Raw genomic sequence first — 17,100 nt, 5'->3', positions numbered from 1 at the left:
AGCAGCGGACGCCAGGACGACTCCTGCGTGTTATTCCGCCGTCTGTTACCGGAAGCCGCGGCACGTTTTCTCCGCCGCTCGTCACACAACCCGCTGATCTTTCCCGGGCTCGGGTTAGATCTGTGTCAGATCCATCATCGTCCGGCACCACCTCAAAGGACAAACCCCTTCCCGGAGCCTCCCCGCCAGCACGTGCAGGGCGTCTGCACAGAGCCAAGAACATCGATGTTGACGGGCCCTCAGACGAGAGCCGCGGTTCTCACTGAGGGCTGCGCTTTTGGACGGAAAAACTCCAAAAATACATCTGTGAGGGCCGTGCCGCCCGAGGACACAGTGAGCCAAACTGTGAAAGAGAGAAATAAAAACCCGCGGACCGGAGAGCGAGGGAGATGATCTTGGAACACGTCCACGCAGCTTTCTGGAGGGGAACTTATGCTGCGGATGTTTGTGGAGGAGGGAGATGTTGATTGGCCTCAGGCAGGAGGATGCTGCTCGAGGCGGAGGGGACGGTCACGTGACCACTTTCCTGGCTCGGACAGCTGTTGCCTCCATCTGTACCCTCTCCGACCTGCTGCCGATCGCCTCGTCCGGTCTGTGCCGTGACGTGACGCCGCGCTGCTCTCCTCCACCGTACTTGGTGGATCGGGAGTTCATCCAGCTGAGATTTCCCACCATGCTTTGCTGTCCAGGGAATAACACGGCTGTCTCCCTGACGGCTGCTTGAATGACATTCTGTTCGGACGGAGCCTGGGTCACATCTGTGTCCTCTCCAAAGGTCTCTTCTTCTTCTTCTTCTTCTCCATTTGGCTGTTGTGGGAGAGAAAAAAAAAACTGCAGCCCACTCAGTGACACAAACAAGAAAACACTCTCTGGGATGGATTTGAAGGGTGCCTTTGAAAGAGAAGTGGGGGAGACGTCTTGACAGCGCGCTGGCAGCGGCTTTGAGGAGGGAGATGACATCTGGTTCCACAGAGAAGTGAAGCAGTGAAAATATAGATTGTGCATCTCAGTGAATCACACCAAATGTGGCTCCAAGAGGCCTATTTTGCATAAGTCTTTATGTAGCAAGACAATTTCAGAATGCCATACCAAAAGTATAAGTATTAATTGTGTTTTCATGTTTCTGCTGGTGGATTTGACTCTAAACTCTGATAGTGTTTATGAAATCAGCATGATGTACCGATCATTTCCCTCAGTGGAAAAATAAAAATAGCTTATTTTAAGCCTGTAGGATTTCACTTTGAATCACAGTTTACAATATCAAATGTTTAATGTTTCAAATACACAAGTGAAAACTCTCCTGCTGTTCTTTGCTCGTGACTCGCCATGTGTTTTTGTCTCATGATCTCACTTGAGGGGAAAAGGCTGACCGGACGATGCTTCGTCGACTATGTGTCACCAGAAGAGGTGAGAAATATTTAGATTATTTGCTCTAATTAAGGGTGGAGATTTATGCCGCTGGATTATATTAGACACATGAGGGGTTACTTCCACAGCCGCAAAACATCACCTCGTTAAATTGTGATTCTGAATGATCCTTATTTGTGAATGTGTTTTCCCTGTGATGAATGTGTGTAGCTGGAATCAGCTGGAATCGATCTGCTCCGGTATCTTCAGCCAGAATAAAGCAGTATGTGTGTTGTCAGCAGTTTTAGTGATAATAATAAACTACCTCTGTACTGCCCTCTACTGGTCAGATGCAAATAATACAGCTACATATTTGGAATCTGATGCTGCAGGATGTAGACGCTGTCACACAGAGGACAGCAAAAAAGAAAATCAGACATGACGCTGAATGTGAAGGTGCTGGCATCCATTTCAGTGGTAGAGAAGAGCACAGTACCAGCAGCTTGAAAAATTAAAATAGCTTTGAAAAGTTAGTTTTATTTATTTCCACACTTATAAACCAAGAGCTTCATTTAATTTATATTACTTATAAACTTAAATTATAATGGGAAATTAGTAAATCTAACATATATTTAAATTTCAGTGAATAATGTAAAAAGAAAAAAAATTCCTCTCTTCTAGTCTGTGCTCCCTTTCTCTCTCCTTCAGTTTTTCCCCATCCACAGTTGCTTATGCTTACTCATTTAGGTCTTTATTGAATATGAAAAGTGCTTCTACAAATAAAGATTGATTTATTGATTGATTGATTGATTATCTGTAAAAGTGCCTCAAAATGACTTTGTACTTGGCACAATATAAATAAAGCTGACTGGTGAGTTGTGCTGTTCATATTATGTCATAATAATTTAGATGAAAGTACATAATGTGAAATATTTGCATTAAATGCTTAAAAATTAAATTAGATATAATTAACCTTGTGTTTTGAAAAAAAATACTGAGTGTCTCTTTAAAACAGATCCATTGTTACCATCGCCTCAGTCAGGAAAGCTATAAATGATGTCATCACCTCATTTGCATATCTTGGTCAAATTGAGTTTTATTGACCAGCCCAGTGATGGGAGCAATGACCTTAAAATAAACTATTACTAACAGGCGTTACTACTTTTTAGTAACGAGTAATCTCACTAATAAATTTTTTCGCCGTTACTGTTACTGACAATAACATGAAGAGAGCTCTGATCATTTAAATGCGGCTTTTAAATGGAAGTGGAGAAATCTACTGACATATATCTATTGTGTTTTATTATTCTTTTGCAAATGTAGAAATGCTATCTACTGTTACACATCAAATATTTGATTGGTGTATTGTCTCATATTATCACACAGCAAAATCTGAATAATTCTGATGAATGTAGTGTTTTCTGATTGTAATTTATTCTGTCAAGTGTGCATTTATTTCATTAATATATATTCACTTTTATAATAAATACTTGAACATGCATCTGAAATAAGACAGGATCTAAATTATTCAAATGCCATATTTTTAAGGCAGTACTTGTTATTTTTCCACGTAATTAGTTAATTTTAAGATATTGTAACTTAGTAACTAACTCAGTTACTTTTTGAAGAAACAACTAATAAATATAATTAATTACTTTTTAATAGTAACTTGCCCAGCACTGTTTCTATCCTGTTTTTTTTCTTCCCTGATGCACCTGTAAATTCAATTCAAAATAAACCAACATTTACTTATTGTATGTTTCATTTGGTCATTTTGATTCACAAGAAAATTGCATTCCATCTGAAACACTGAGGGTTAAAATCAAGGAAATCAATGCATAATCACAGAAAGCCTCAATGAGGTCTGAAATGTTTTTGTTTTTAAAATGAGAATGTGTCAGTGTGGTCTGAATCCATTGTTGATCTTCCAACGTGAAGAAATGTTATAAACTAAACAGCTGCTGCTGCTCTGAAACAACATCCTTGTAATAGTTCATGTCATTTTTACTCTGGAGAGAAGCTACAGTAGATTCCCCAGTGATCACTGGTGTAGCGGCCACAGTCCAGCTTCTCCAGCCCCACTAAGGCCATGTGGTCGGGGGCCAGACGGGGGACTCCCTCCATAGTGGCTGGACGGAAGTAGATCCGGTCGAAGCGGTGGCGACTGACAAAGTCAACGCTCTTGTTGTCGTTGGTTTCCATGTCCCACGTGTAACGGCATTGCTCCTGTTTGCCCAGCTGCTCCCACACATCACAAACGGTGGATGGTAGGCCCACTTTGGCCACCTGAAAGAGAACACAGAGCCACACTCAAACAATCCATGTCACAAACGTCTATTCATCCATCCATTTTCCACCGCTTATCCGGCCTGGGTCACGGGGGCAGCAGTGTAAGTAGGGATGCCCAGATTTCCCTATCCCCAGACACTTTCTCCAGCTCTTCCGGAAGCATCTCGGGGCATTCCCAGGCCGGACAAGAGATGATAATCTCTCCAGCGTGTCCTGGGTCTTCGCCAGGGCCTTCTCCTGGTGGGGTGCGCCCGGAACACCTCCCCACCTGCCTAGGGAGGCATCCAGGAGACATCCTAAACAGATGCCCGAGTCACCTCAGTTGGCTTCTCTCAATGTGGAGGAGTAGCAGCTCTACTCTGAGTTCCTCATCCTATCTCTGGGGGAGCGCCCAGTCATCCTACAAAGAAAGTTCATTTCAGGCACTTGTATCCAGGATCTTGTCCTTTCGGTCATAACCCAAAGCTCATGACTATTGGTGAGGGCAGGAGTGAAGCTCCTTCGTCACCGCAACGGACCGATACAACGACTGCATCACTGCAGCCGCTGCACCAATCTGCCTGTCAATCTCATGCTTTATCCGCCCCCCCACTCACGAACATAACCCCAAGATACTTGAAGTCCTCCACTTGGGGCAAGGTTTCTCTGCCGACCTGCAGAGGCCACACCACCTTCTTCCGGTCAAGGACCATGGGCTCGGACCCTCATCCCCATCCCCATCGTTTCATGGTCGGCTGCAAACTGCCCCTGTGCATGCTGTAGGTCTGGGTTCAATGAAGCCAACAGGACATCATCATCTGAAAAAAGCAGAAATAAAATCCTGCAGCTACGAAACTGGACCCCTCCGGCCCCTTGCAGCATCATGAATTTCTGTTTATAAAAACGATGAACAGAACGGGTGACAAAGGGCAGCCCTGCCGGAGTCCAACATGCACTGGCAACTGGTCCAACTAACTGCCGGCAATGAGACCTGCTTTGCCAAATCACTTGAGGCACCAGATGATTTGCCAGAATTTCTTCAAGGCTGATCTGTAGTCCTCCTCCATGGCCTCCCTGAAGTCCTCCCAGACCCGAGTTTATGCCTCCACAACCTCTTGGGCTGCATTTCGCTTGGGTTGCAGTTCCCTTGGCCTGCCTGTACCTGTCAGCTCCTTGGGGAGTCCTACCAACCAACAAGACTCGATAGGACTGATGGCAGCCCTAACATCTGGTGTCCACCACCGGGTTCTGAAGTTGCCACCACGGCAGGCACCGGAGACCTTACGACCACAGCTCCGAGCAGCTACGACAATGGAGGTGGAGAACATGGTCCACCCGGATTCAACGTCCCCAGCCTTCCTCGGTACATGAAAGAAGCTCCCTGGGAAGTGGGAGTTGAAAACCATGCTGACAGAGGGTTCCGCTGGACGTTCCCAACAGATCCTTACAACACATTTGGGTCTGTCAAGTCTGTTCGGTTTCCTCGTCCGCCAGCGGATCCAACTCACCACCAGGTGGTGATCGGTCGACAGCTCTGCTCCTCTCTTCACCCGAGTGTCTGCGACATGTGGCTGGAGGTCAGATGACACAATAACAAAGTCGATCATCGACCTCCGACCTAGGGTGTCCTGGTGCCGAATGCACTTGTGGACACCCCTGTACTCAAACCTTGTGTTTGTTATGGACAAACTGTGGCTAGCACAGTAGTCCAACAACAGAACACCACTCGAGTTCAGATCAGGTAGGCTGTGCAACCTAGTCACCCCCCAACAGGTCTCATTGTCACTGCCCACAAAGGCGTTCAAATCCCCCAGTAGAACAATGGAGTCCCCAGTCGGAGCACTGTCCAGCACCCCTCCCAGGGACTCCGAGAAAGCCAGGTACTCTGCACTGCTGTTCAGTCTGTAAGTCGAAACAACAGTGAGGCAACTGTCCCCGACCCACAGGTGTAAGGACACGATCCTCACTGAGGTGAACTCCAACACAAGGCAGTTGAGCTGTGGGGCCTTAAGCAAACCCACAGCAACCCGCCAAACCAAACCATGGGCAACGCCAAAGAAGTGGAGAGTCCATCCCATCTCGAGGGATTGGGTTCCAGAACCCATGCTTTCTTTGGAGGTGAGCCCGACTATATCTAGCCGGTACCTCTCAACATCCTTCACAAGCTCAGGCTCCTTCCCCCCACAACGAGGTGACATTCCCTGTCCCTAGAGCCAGTCTCTGTGTGGGATCTGGTTGCCGGGCTCCCTGTCGACAGCTGCCACCCAATCCACATTGCACCCAGCCCCTATGGTTCCCTCGGTGGGTGGTGAGTCCACCTGAGGTCAGGCCCATGCCGTCCCTTTGGGCTGAGCCTGGCCGGGCCCCCTGGGCAAAGGCCTGGCCCCCAGGCACTCGCATATGAGCCTCAACCCCAGGCCTGGCTGTAATGAGGGGCCACTGCTGTGCCATACCATGTGACTTAACTACCTTTGTTTTTATATTTTCCAAAAGAGCGTTTGAACTGTTCTCACAGAGGTTCACAAATGTAATAACTTTTTAAGTTCTAATAAAAACAAGCCATCAATATCACTGCTGGAGCAACTGAACTCCAGATGACATAGTAATACTTAAAAAGAGACGGGAAATATTTGTAACTTCACCTCGATGTCCCTCAGATTTGTGTCCCCGCCAAACACGACAGTAACGTCATCGGGCGCCTCCTGCATCCTCTTCATCACCAGCCGCAGCTGCTTCATGCGTTGCTGTCCGTGAGCCTTACAGCTCTCCAGGTGCGACGTCATCAGGCACAGCTTCTGCCCTCTGAAGCTCACCTGGTTTAACAGGGCAAGAGATACCTATGAAGTTCACGTTCAGGCGGGACTCTGCAGGAACACAGAGGACGGTGCACAAACCCGAGCTACGAGCAGGTTCCTCATCATCTGCGTGGTGGGATACGAGACCACCTCACTCTCCTCAAACTTGACTCGGGATTTCTTCAGCATCATCCCCGTGAAGTAATTATCCTCACCAGCTGGCCAGAACAGATAACAGCACTTTGTTATACTCAACATAATATTTCTTCACAGGTGTTTTTTGGATCAACAGGGAAATTAAGTTGGTGAGTGACACTAAGTTTAACAGCATTTTAAATGCTATTTGTATGTTCTTTTTCTATTAAAAGATGTTCGGCACTGTTAAAGATGGAATTTAAAGAAACCTCACTACCAGTCTGTGAAGCATAGATGGGTGTAGTTGATGCAAGCAAACACGATTATCCAGCAGTGCATTATATATCCTTTTAGCATTATCAACATGAAGGTTATGAAGCAAATTTAAAGTGCTCATTCGATTGCATTCAGAAATCAACATTTCATTGTTTCAAGCAGTGTGTTAAAACTTCTTGAGTGACGAAGGCCTTCTGAACATATTGCACCTTGAATGACCAAGTAACTGACGGCTCGTTTCTTCAAGTACTGGGCGTAGGGTGGGATGAGCTCTTGCAGAAACACCACATCAGGGGTGTGTCTGTACAAAAACAAAAGAGGTGAATTCAAACTGTCCATTCAGAGTAAACAAGAAGATGCGCCCGGAAAAAAGTGGAACTCAAGCTTACAAAATTAAATATGAGCACAGGCCGTTGGCACGTTCTGGCAGGTTTTCTGGATCGAGTCCGTCCACATTCCACGAGATCAGAGACAGCTTGTCACTATCCTCCTCTTCAGTGGGTTTCTGTGCTGGTGTCGGTTTGCCTTCCGTAAAGTCTTTGCTGGAAAAAGTTCATAGTCTTATTTTCAAATTTGTAAAATGGTGACATATTTAAATTACATATTTAAAAATAGTAGTCTGTTCTTCAAGGCTGCTTTATCAACACCGCTACAATGGCTTTGTATCAGTTTATCACTTTCAAAATCTTTTTGAAAAAAGAAAACCAACTCCAGTTAATTTACAGTTTGCAAATAACGTCAAACTCACATTGTAAAACAATGAAATGGCAACAATAAAACAGGAACAGAGTCTCAAACTGGGTTAAAGCCAAAGATTAAAAATGTGCTTTGAGACCTCTTTTGAAAATGAACATTGAGGGGGCCGGTCTGACACACAGTGGCAGCTCGTTCCAAAACTTAGGGACAATGACAGAAAAAGCTCCGTCCCCTCTGAGCCTCCGTCTGGACCATGATGCCTCCAAGAGCAGCTGATCAGTTGACCTGAGAAACTGGGGGAGGTGAAGCAGCTCAGGGAGGTAAGGCGGGGCGAGACCATTGAATGATTTAAAAACAAATAAAATATTCAAATGAACTCTAACATATATGTGACAGTAGAACCGAGATGTAATGAAAACACGGATTACTGTCTCAAAGTGCTGATGTGCAAGGATGAACTTCATCTAAGTGGAAGAAGGTGGACCGAACCACTGTGAGTCGACTTTAAAATTACTGTCCATTTTAAGAACACAGTCTATGGTTTGGTAAAGCACACATGGGTCATAGTGGTGCGACATGACAATGTTTGCCATGGTGTTCTCTTTAAGTGGCGATCTGGTATTGACGCCAGCAGTCACATAAAACTTGAAATGAAAGTTGGAGCTTGACATTCCAACTGTGCTGAGCTCTGCGGCGCTCCCTTCTGGCTGCCCTAGTAGCCAGGAACTGAGCTCCTCTGGAACGGGAGACATGGAGCTGGTTGAATGGGTCTTCTACCCCAACAAATGAAGGCTGAGATCTTTTTATTCCCGTCTTTAAATTGTGATTTGGGAATTCTTATTGGCAGTGACTGAAATAGGTATAATATTCCAGGTAGTATATTCGTCTTAATTATTTCTATTCTAGAGCTAAAGTCCAGTGTCAGTGCTGACCACCTTTCCAGATCTTTTTGGATTTCCTGATTCAAAGTTCAAGTTAATTTTGTACATTTTAGATAAGCTCCTGACAAGTAACACGTCTCGGTATTTTATGGCTTTAAAGCCGTCACTGCTCCATGGTTTCATTTGGTTTTAATTTGTTTATGGCTTCTTGCAGTTCCTTTGCTGTGATACATGAATTCATACATTTGTTTTGTTCTTCTCCTACTGTTGGAGGATCTAAAGTTCTTACTGTCTCCTCCTCTGCTGAGTTCGTTTGTGTGTAAACCTTTTTCTTATAAGCTTATAAACACGTCTGTCTTTTCTGGATCAATTTCTACTGTATTGTTTGTAGGGTCTCTGATTTTTTTTGAGTTGTATTCATGAGTAGTTGCTTTTTTAATAGTTGAACTAATAATTTAATAGCTTTTGGGCCTGGTTCATGAAATAATTTTGTTTCAGGAACCCATATTTTCTTTTCTACCTCTTCCCTCAGTATTTAATATATTGTCGTACTTGTATCATTTCAGTCTTTATGTCTTTGTTCCAAACTTTTAAGTTCTTTGATCTTTCTGGTAAAATTTCTGTCTAACTTTGTTGTTGTATGTTGATCTAGATATTATTTTCCCTGTAAGACTATTTTCATAGCATCCCAGAGGATAGTGGGATTCACTTCCCCATTGTCACTCTCTTGTTTGTATGTCTGTATTTCCGATTTAATTTCCTCAAAAGGCCCTGGATTGTTTCTTCTACAAACAATTATTCTCCATACGGTATTCCTTCTCCTGGTGTTCACATTGCATCACTTAACTTCCCTTGGTTCTTTTCCCCTTTTCCCGCTGATACAAAGAACACTTATAACAATATGAACAGTAACACAAGAACGGTGCTTCCAGTAAATATGAGCCTCTTGAACCATGCCCGTGTCCCTGTTGGGAGGGGAGGGGAAAAACCTCCAGGAAAGGGAGAGCCCCTCGCTATAGAGGTAGCTCGGGGTCCAGTATGTGACCCCCACCTGCCTTCTGGTGATGCCCAACATTATCAATGTTCCCACTTCACCAGTCTGTGAAGATGTTAGAAAAGCCTTGTACTGTTAGGAATGCTGGGGTCTTGTCTTCAAACTTTCAGTGTAACAGAAAAAAAAAAGATCCACAAGGACAATGCACAAAGGTTATTGTAAAATCTTAAATACAGAATTCTATTTTCCTGCATTTTCATAAATCCCTTGTATCTTAATCTAAGACATAATGTAACCGTGACTCATTGTAGCCAAGTACAAACATGAGTTCCTTTTTACACCAGTAGCTCTGAATCCTCCTCTTCCAATCTCCGCAACTCGTGCAGCTTTCTTGTAGCAAGCTGAGTGAGATCAGTTCTCATCCCTGGTTCTCAGACGCGTTGCCACAGTGAGGCTCCTCAAATCCGCTCCTCCACCAGGCTTTTTCATCTGGACCTCCATTCTACTTTTTCTCGCTGCTTCCTGCGCGCTGCTGTAGATCCGTGCACCGTCAGTCCAGTGGATTCTTATCCTCATTCAGGGTCTGAAGCCTCATGCCTTTTTCTTCCAGGATCTTCTTTATTTTGATGTATGTTTTACACTTCTGCACCACCTCTCCTGCGTAGTTGTGGACCTTCCCTCGATTTCTCTCAGTTTGTCCTGCAGATCAGTGGGTCAACACAGACTGAACCACTTCTCGGATGGTCATTGACAGTGATCTTCTCAGAAAATTGGGCTTTACCAGCCTCAACTATGCCAGGAGAACAAGGAAGAGCCTTGTAAAGGTAAAGTGTGTTTACTGCTGTTGCATCGACACCACTGTTATCCTTTGATTTGATGCTGCTGATGGGTTACTGTTTTTAGTTAAATAGATGTTTAGTAATCTGCTTGATTTGCATTTGTGCTGTGCTTAGAAAACAAAGATGGACTGTGCTGCTGCAGCAGATGTGGCTTGGTTTGGCTAAAATGTGGTTGATTAACTTTTTACAGTATTTGTTCCATTTGAAGGCTGTTACGGTAAATGCAAGATAGACCCAACTCCAACAACAGTCACCACTTCCACCTCCACGGCCTGATGTCCACAGGGAGCTGAAGAATGAGCAGCCAGCTGCTACAAGTTCGTTAAAGGTACTGCACTCACCTATGCTGATCCATGTCTCTGTCATGCAGAGGAAATCCACGGCACAGGAGCTGGAGCTATCCCTCAGGATAAAGGTTTTGTTTTTCAGAGATCTGGCGTTCACCAGGCCGATCCAGGCAGGAGAGGGTGCCTGTGGTCCGGTGGATCGGGGAGCCTGAAGCAGCGTCCTCAGGTGACCTCAGTTCAGTCTGTGGTGGCGGAGCCGGGAAGTAGAGGGGCACCGGGACCTGGGAGAGGAGGAGAGAAGGGGTGGCAGGGCATGGGAGAGGAGGAGCAGAGGGTCCAAAGTTCGTTAGAAACCGGCAGAAAGGTACAGAGACATTCTATGACCATTACACCAGCTTCAAACTTATGATCACAGAAAGCTCTTGAGTTTCATTTCACTTCTGAAATACTCTGTCTCAATACCAAATATGATCTATCTTCTTCTCTGTATTTGGCTGCTGTGGGAGAGAGGAAAAACAAACAAACAAACAAACAAACAAAACAAAACAAACTGCAGCCCAGGATGGAATTGACAACTGGTATGAGAGAGAAATAGAAACCTAAATACATTATGAGTTTATTCATGTGAAGATTACAATATAATTGTGTTATTTGTGTTAGAGACACAAAAGGATTATTTTAAGGTTAAAATATTTACAGATACATAAGTACAAAATAATAAGTTCATGGTTTGGTTAATTATATTTGAAAATATGTTTATAAATAACTTAAGGCTTGCACATACACACACACACACACACGCTCTCACTCAATCTTAAAATGTTGAGTTTTTTGTGGTTGAATTGTCCATAGTTACAGCTGAAAGCTGAAAGTGAATTATTTAGCAATCAAAATCCCTGATGTAAGTGTTTTTTATTTTGCTTTCAGGGAAATGAACTACTGTTAAGATGTTTTAGGTGTCACTAAAGGAAAAAATATGAGCACAAAGTCAGTTTTCTGCTTGATTTCTGTGTTTTCACAAATGCTGATTATCTAATGAGAGGACGGTGTTTTTGGTTAAACTTGCCTATCTTCTACTGCTGATTACGAAAAAAAAAAATATATATATATAAAAAAACAATTTTCCAGATGAAAGAGGAGACTTTACTCTTTCATCTGATAGTTTCAGTGTTTATGTAGTCATAAAACTCAATATTCTGTGGGTTTTCAAACATCAGGCAAAATTCTTGAAAGAAGGCTGGCAGTGAGAGGTTGTCTGCCCTGAAAACGGAACGATGCACGATGGCACAAAGTGTTCAAAAAGTGTGTGCTCACCAAGTCATTCACACACTCAACTTAAGCCTTCACCTACACTGCATCAGCACGCCTACTCATGACGTAATCATTCATTCACGGCACCTGATTCACACACACACCAACAGCACACACACTCACATATTGGCTGAACAGTGACCGGTTGGAGCTCCATTGAAGGAGTGACTGATACTGACAGTATCAAGAACAACATTAGGCCTTGTATTATGTAACACTATATAAATGCCGCCATGCATAAAGTTCAGATAGGGCACACATGCACATGTGCATGCACACAAGCACTCACTGTTCTGTCCTTAATATATGTCTGGTATATATCTTGACAGGCAGCCTAACTCTTTTCCCATTCCAAGACTCTGAAGACGTCCTCTACTTGTCCACAGGTTTATTGAAATGCCAGAAAAGTGTGAAACTAAACACAGAAAAAGCATAAATCGGCCTTTTGCCATCTTTGGTATGTACATGAACACAATTTGAATAAACAAGATCACATGAATTAAATCCGTATTTATTTCCTCTGTATACATACTCTTAACTTTCTTATAATACTGTATTTATTGTATTTTAACTCTGTTTTAATTAAATAATGCCATGTTGTTAAGCTGCACACATGTTTTTACCATCACACCATCAAAACTCAAAAATGATACATCAATTCTTAAAGGTGCATTAAGGAGTTTGCACGTTTCATGCTAATATGCTTGAAAGAAGTCCAGAGGTGTGTGGCAGCGTGAGGATGTTTATTCCAAGAGCAGGTATCAGAAACATGCGTTAGCATCGGCAGTCGAAAAACACACACACACACACACACACACACACGCCCAGTCTTGTATTTCTATCCTTGTGGGGACCGTCCATTGACTCCCATTCATGTCTAGCCCCTAACCCTGACCCTTACCCTAACCCTAACCCACACCACAACAAAGCCTAACCCTAAAGAAATGTTTTTGCACTTTTACTTTTTTCAGTAACAACAACATGGTCAAGAAAACACTGTTTCTCCTACTTAGGACCAGAAAAAGGTCCCCACAAGGCACGTCATTCCACGTTTTGCTATCCTTGTGGGGACATTTGGCCCCAACAAGGATAGAAATACGAGAACACACACACACACACACACACACACACACACACACACACACACACACACACACACACACACACACACACACACACACACACACCAACACTGCGGCTTCCATAGCTCACGCTTACGTCACACTACTGCCAAGACATACAGTATATATAGAGATATCTAGATGTAGGTGTCGAGATACGCATGCACTGCACCAAGTAGTAAATTCAAATGCAACATATATGACAATCTCGACACCGGGCTGTCGTGGAGGAGAGGCGTGAGCAGACCATGATGAAATATTGGTGAAACTATGAGTTTTTGGACAATTAAAGCCATTTTAGGAGCGGCGTCACCGATACCCCGTCTGCTAACAGTATACGGGTGTGCGCCGCTCAATTTTGGATCTAAATATCTCCCGAAGCACTGTTCAGATCAGAGAAGTATTCTGGGTGAGTATATTGTTGTACTTCATTCTATAAACAACGTGAAAACTGTTTAAACCGAACTTATCCTTTAAATGTAAACAGAAGTATTTTGGAAATGATCCGGACTTTGACAGGGAGCCAGTGGAGCTGCTGGAAGACGGGGGTGACGTGCTGAAAGGAAGAGGTTTTCGTGATGATGCGAGCTGCTGCATTTTGGACCAGTTGGAGCTGATGGAGGGATTTGTGGGGGACATCAAAGAGGAGAGAGTTGCAGTAGTCGATGCGGGAGGTGACGAGGCTGTGGACCAGGATGGCAGTGGTCTGGGGGGTGAGAGAGGGGCGGAGGCGGTTTATATTGCGTAGGTGGAAGTATGCAGACCGAGAGATGTTATTAATGCAGGAGTGGAAAAACAGTGAGCTGTCGAGGATGACACCCAGACTCTTAACCTGAGGGGAGGGGGACACTGTGGAGCTGTCGAAAGTGAGGGAAAACCTGTTAGATTTGGAGAGTGAGGACTTGGTGCCAACAAGAAGAAGTTCTGTTTTATCACTGTTTAATTTAAGGAAGTTTGAGGTAAACCCGGATTTGATTTCAGAGATACAGAAGGTGAGGGAGGAGGGTGGGAGAGTGGAGTCAGGTTTACTGGAGAGATAGAGCTGGGTGTCGTCCGCGTAGCAGTGAAAATTAATGCCATGTTTCCGGAAAATGCTGCCGAGGGGAAGGAGGTATATGATGAAGAGGAGGGGCCCCAGGACGGAGCCCTGGGGTACACCAGAAGTGACGGGGGAGGGCTGAGAGGTGAAAGACTTGAGCTGGATGAACTGAGTCCGGCCAGTGAGGTAGGAGTAAAACCAGAGAAGTGGGGTGTGTGATACTAATGGAGGAGAGTCTATTGAGCAGGATGGAGTGAGAAACGGTGTCGAAGGCCTCACTGAGATCAAGGAGGATGAGGATGGAGATCAAACCGGAGTCAGCTGCTATTAAAAGGTCATCTGTGATCTTTATTAGCGCTGAGTCGGTGCTGTGGCGGGGACGGAAACCGGACTGGAAACGTTCATAAAGACTGTAGTGGGTGAGATGGGAGTGGAGTTGAGAAGCAACAATTTCTTCTAAGATTTTGGAGATGAAGGGAAGGTGAGAAATGGGGCGGAGGTTATTGAAGTTGTTTATGGTCTAAACCAGGTTTCTTCAGAATGGGGCTGACGGCTGCAGATTTAAAAGAGCGCAAACAGTTCCAGAGGACAGCGAAGAGTGAATGATGGCTGATATGAGGGGGAGAAGAGAGGGGAGGCAGGATTTGACCAGGACTGTGGGGAGGGGGTCCAGCTGACAGGTTGAAGGCTTGGACTTAATGATGAGGTCAGACATATCAGAGGGAGATCAAAGGTGGAAAGTAGATGAGATGGCGGGAGGGGTTCAGAGGAGGGGAGAGGTGAGGTAGTGGAGCCAAGGTGTTGGTGGATCTTCATGACCTTATCATTAAAAAACTGGAGGGGAGAATTACAGGACTCTGCAGAGTACAGGTGGGGGGCGGGAGGGGGGGGGGGGGGGGGGTGTAGAGAGTCAGGAGGTTGGATGATGCTATTGAAAACAGAGAAAAGTGTCTTACTGCTGCCAGCATTAGAGCAGATGAGATCTGAGTAATATTGTGATTTAGCATGAGCAATGGAGTCCTTATAAAGAGATAAACGTGCAGTATACATGTCTTTGTGGATGTTGAGACCAGATTTCTGAAAGAGCCTTTCAAACGGAAGATTTTTGGATTTCATGGTACAGAGATCGGGAGTGAACCAGGGAGCAGACCGAGTAAAGAAAACAGAGCGAGATTTAACAGGAGCAAGGGAATTGAGGATGTGAGAGAGCCCATTATTGTACAGGGAGACAAGGTCATCAGGGGTGGAAAAAAAGTTCAAAGTCAGGGTGGAGAGGCAGGAGGAGAGGGAGTCCATGTTGACATCTTTTATGTTGCGGAAAGAAATGACAAACAGAGAGACGGAGGGGGAGATTAAATGAGAGGAGGAAATGGTCCGTAATATGAAGACCAGCAGCAGTGCAGCTGGAAGGAGTGAGACCAGAGCAGCAGATTAAGTCCAGGGTGCGTCCTTTAATGTGAGTGGGGAAATCTGCAAACTGATGAAAGCCAAAACTGCTGAGTGATGAGAAGTCCTTCGTAAGGGGAAGAGCTGTATTGTCCATATGTATGTTGAAATCACCCAGCAGAATTACATTAGGAGAGAGAGTGGCAAGATGGGTGAGAAGAGCAGAGAATTCATTAAAAAAATATATTTTTAAAGTTGAAAAAGTCCTTAATGCACCTTTAAAAAAAACCATCCAGGAATAAACCCAGCAATTATTGAATCAATACATACCCACGATGCTATCATAGACTTGAAGTGAACTGTGGATGTCACACACATCACACTACCACACCACGTCGCCGTTTTCTCTCAAAACAACCTAGTCACATGACATCATATACACACCCTCCCTGTTTCCTGACACCCATGCTCTTTCTTAAAGTGACCACAGCACATAAACTCAAACGCTTCTTGATAAACAAATAAACAGAAATATAATACTTTAAACAGATAAACTGTGTAACAATACACTCACACTCATTATTCGACCCAAACTGTATAAATTGTAAACGTTTTTGTGTGGGCTGCTGTCCTCCTTTGTTAAAAGAAATTAGTTATTTATCATCCTTTATTGTTGTTGTTGTTGTTGTCATCACATCAATACTTTATAATCTTCAGAAATATAATTAAAACATTTAGAAAGCAATCATCTTAATTTTGCGATATGATACATGAATGCAGACAGACAGACTACATTTGTCACTAGAGAAGCATTATGTAAATTACAATACAGACATTTCTGCATTCTATAGTTCCATTGTTTTTAATCCTTTAATCTGTAAAAAGAAAAAAAAATGTTTTAAGATTTTGTGATGTTTTGAAAATCTAATTGAATTCAATGCACACGAATGTGTTTTTGTCAAATATAAGAGCAACTTGATTCATAGAGAAAAAGACACAAGATCAACTTTCTTCAGGCTTCAAATGCATCCATAGCAACCACCCAGGCAAAAAGACAGCAGTCACGTGACCTGAAGCTCAGAAAGACTGGGACGATGAAATGTAGCAATGAAACAAATTTCTAGGCCTTTCTGTGACATGACTACAATATGCTTTGTGGACCAACGTAGGTATTACACGACTTGGAGTGAGACTGGGTTGTCAAAGGGTGCTTTATGATCAGCTGATCACCACATGGGCCACCCAATAATTCACCCGTACCCAAAGTCAGTGTTGTGAGGAGGCATGATAGGCCAGCTCCTGCGACTTTGTGAAACAAGGAAGGGGGATGGGTGGGATGACATAGATTCTGCCACAGCAGTTGCAGGGCTGCAGAGGGTTGTGTCAGGGGGCACAAGCAGGTGACCAGATGAGAGTGCCACAACGGGGGGAGCAGCCCCGCCATGGGGGCTGTGCCAACTGAGGTCCAACTACGCAGGTTTAACTTGGTTCAACAAAACATGTTCAGGTCTGCCCTCTATGTCCACAACCAGATGCCATAGTCCTATGTTCCAGGACGCGGAAGGGGCCATCGGGGGCTGAAGGGGACAACAATATGCGTCCAGGCAGACGAACACATGACACACCGAGTGTAGATCCGCGGGCACTCTGGACCCAGGCATACCATGTTGAGTAGTGAGTAGTGGGCAACAGGCCAAAAGTCCTGGTGCTATCCCATTGTGAGGC

At 44.4% G+C, this 17,100-nt stretch overlaps 2 protein-coding genes across 3 annotated transcripts; both read right to left on the bottom strand.

The window, feature by feature from the left end:
- Nucleotides 1-1,960: 1,960 nt before the first annotated feature.
- On the bottom strand, nt 1,961-15,776 carry LOC115409933 (tyrosyl-DNA phosphodiesterase 2-like). Of its 2 annotated transcripts, XM_030121283.1 has the most exons (8): nt 15,706-15,775; nt 12,119-12,244; nt 10,573-10,799; nt 7,211-7,363; nt 7,031-7,122; nt 6,510-6,628; nt 6,258-6,428; nt 1,961-3,633 (listed from the first exon to the last, which is right to left on the bottom strand). In XM_030121283.1, the coding sequence occupies exons 3-8, from the start codon at nt 10,584-10,586 to the stop codon at nt 3,352-3,354; spliced, it is 831 nt and encodes a 276-aa protein (XP_029977143.1). In that variant the 5' UTR covers nt 10,587-10,799; nt 12,119-12,244; nt 15,706-15,775; the 3' UTR covers nt 1,961-3,351. The 2 variants fall into 2 exon arrangements, with proteins under 2 accessions (XP_029977143.1, XP_029977142.1); XM_030121282.1 differs by lacking the exon at nt 12,119-12,244 and having other exon boundaries at nt 15,706-15,776.
- LOC115409932 (uncharacterized) lies at nt 3,653-6,177 on the bottom strand. Its single transcript, XM_030121281.1, has 2 exons — nt 4,233-6,177; nt 3,653-4,036 (listed from the first exon to the last, which is right to left on the bottom strand). Exon 1 carries the CDS (start codon nt 5,811-5,813, stop codon nt 4,713-4,715), a length of 1,101 nt encoding a protein of 366 aa, XP_029977141.1. The 5' UTR covers nt 5,814-6,177; the 3' UTR covers nt 3,653-4,036; nt 4,233-4,712.
- Nucleotides 15,777-17,100: the final 1,324 nt, after the last annotated feature.

Source organism: Salarias fasciatus, chromosome 22 (genome assembly GCF_902148845.1).
Source record: "Salarias fasciatus chromosome 22, fSalaFa1.1, whole genome shotgun sequence".
Classification (NCBI taxonomy): domain Eukaryota; kingdom Metazoa; phylum Chordata; class Actinopteri; order Blenniiformes; family Blenniidae; genus Salarias; species Salarias fasciatus.
The sequence above is the reverse complement of the archived record's forward strand: the minus strand, read 5'-3'. Positions and strand labels throughout refer to the sequence as shown.

Bases quoted from the DNA above. Each gene is read 5' to 3' on its own strand.
- LOC115409932 (XM_030121281.1), bottom strand. From the start codon at position 5,813: ATGTCACCTCGTTGTGGGGGGAAGGAGCCTGAGCTTGTGAAGGATGTT.
- LOC115409933 (XM_030121282.1), bottom strand. The intron at 6,629-7,030 runs GTGCAATATGTT...TGTTCTGGCCAG, and splicing joins CAGTTACTTGGTCATTCAAG to CTGGTGAGGATAATTACTTC. The intron at 6,429-6,509 runs GTTTGTGCACCG...CTGTTAAACCAG, and splicing joins GGAACCTGCTCGTAGCTCGG to GTGAGCTTCAGAGGGCAGAA.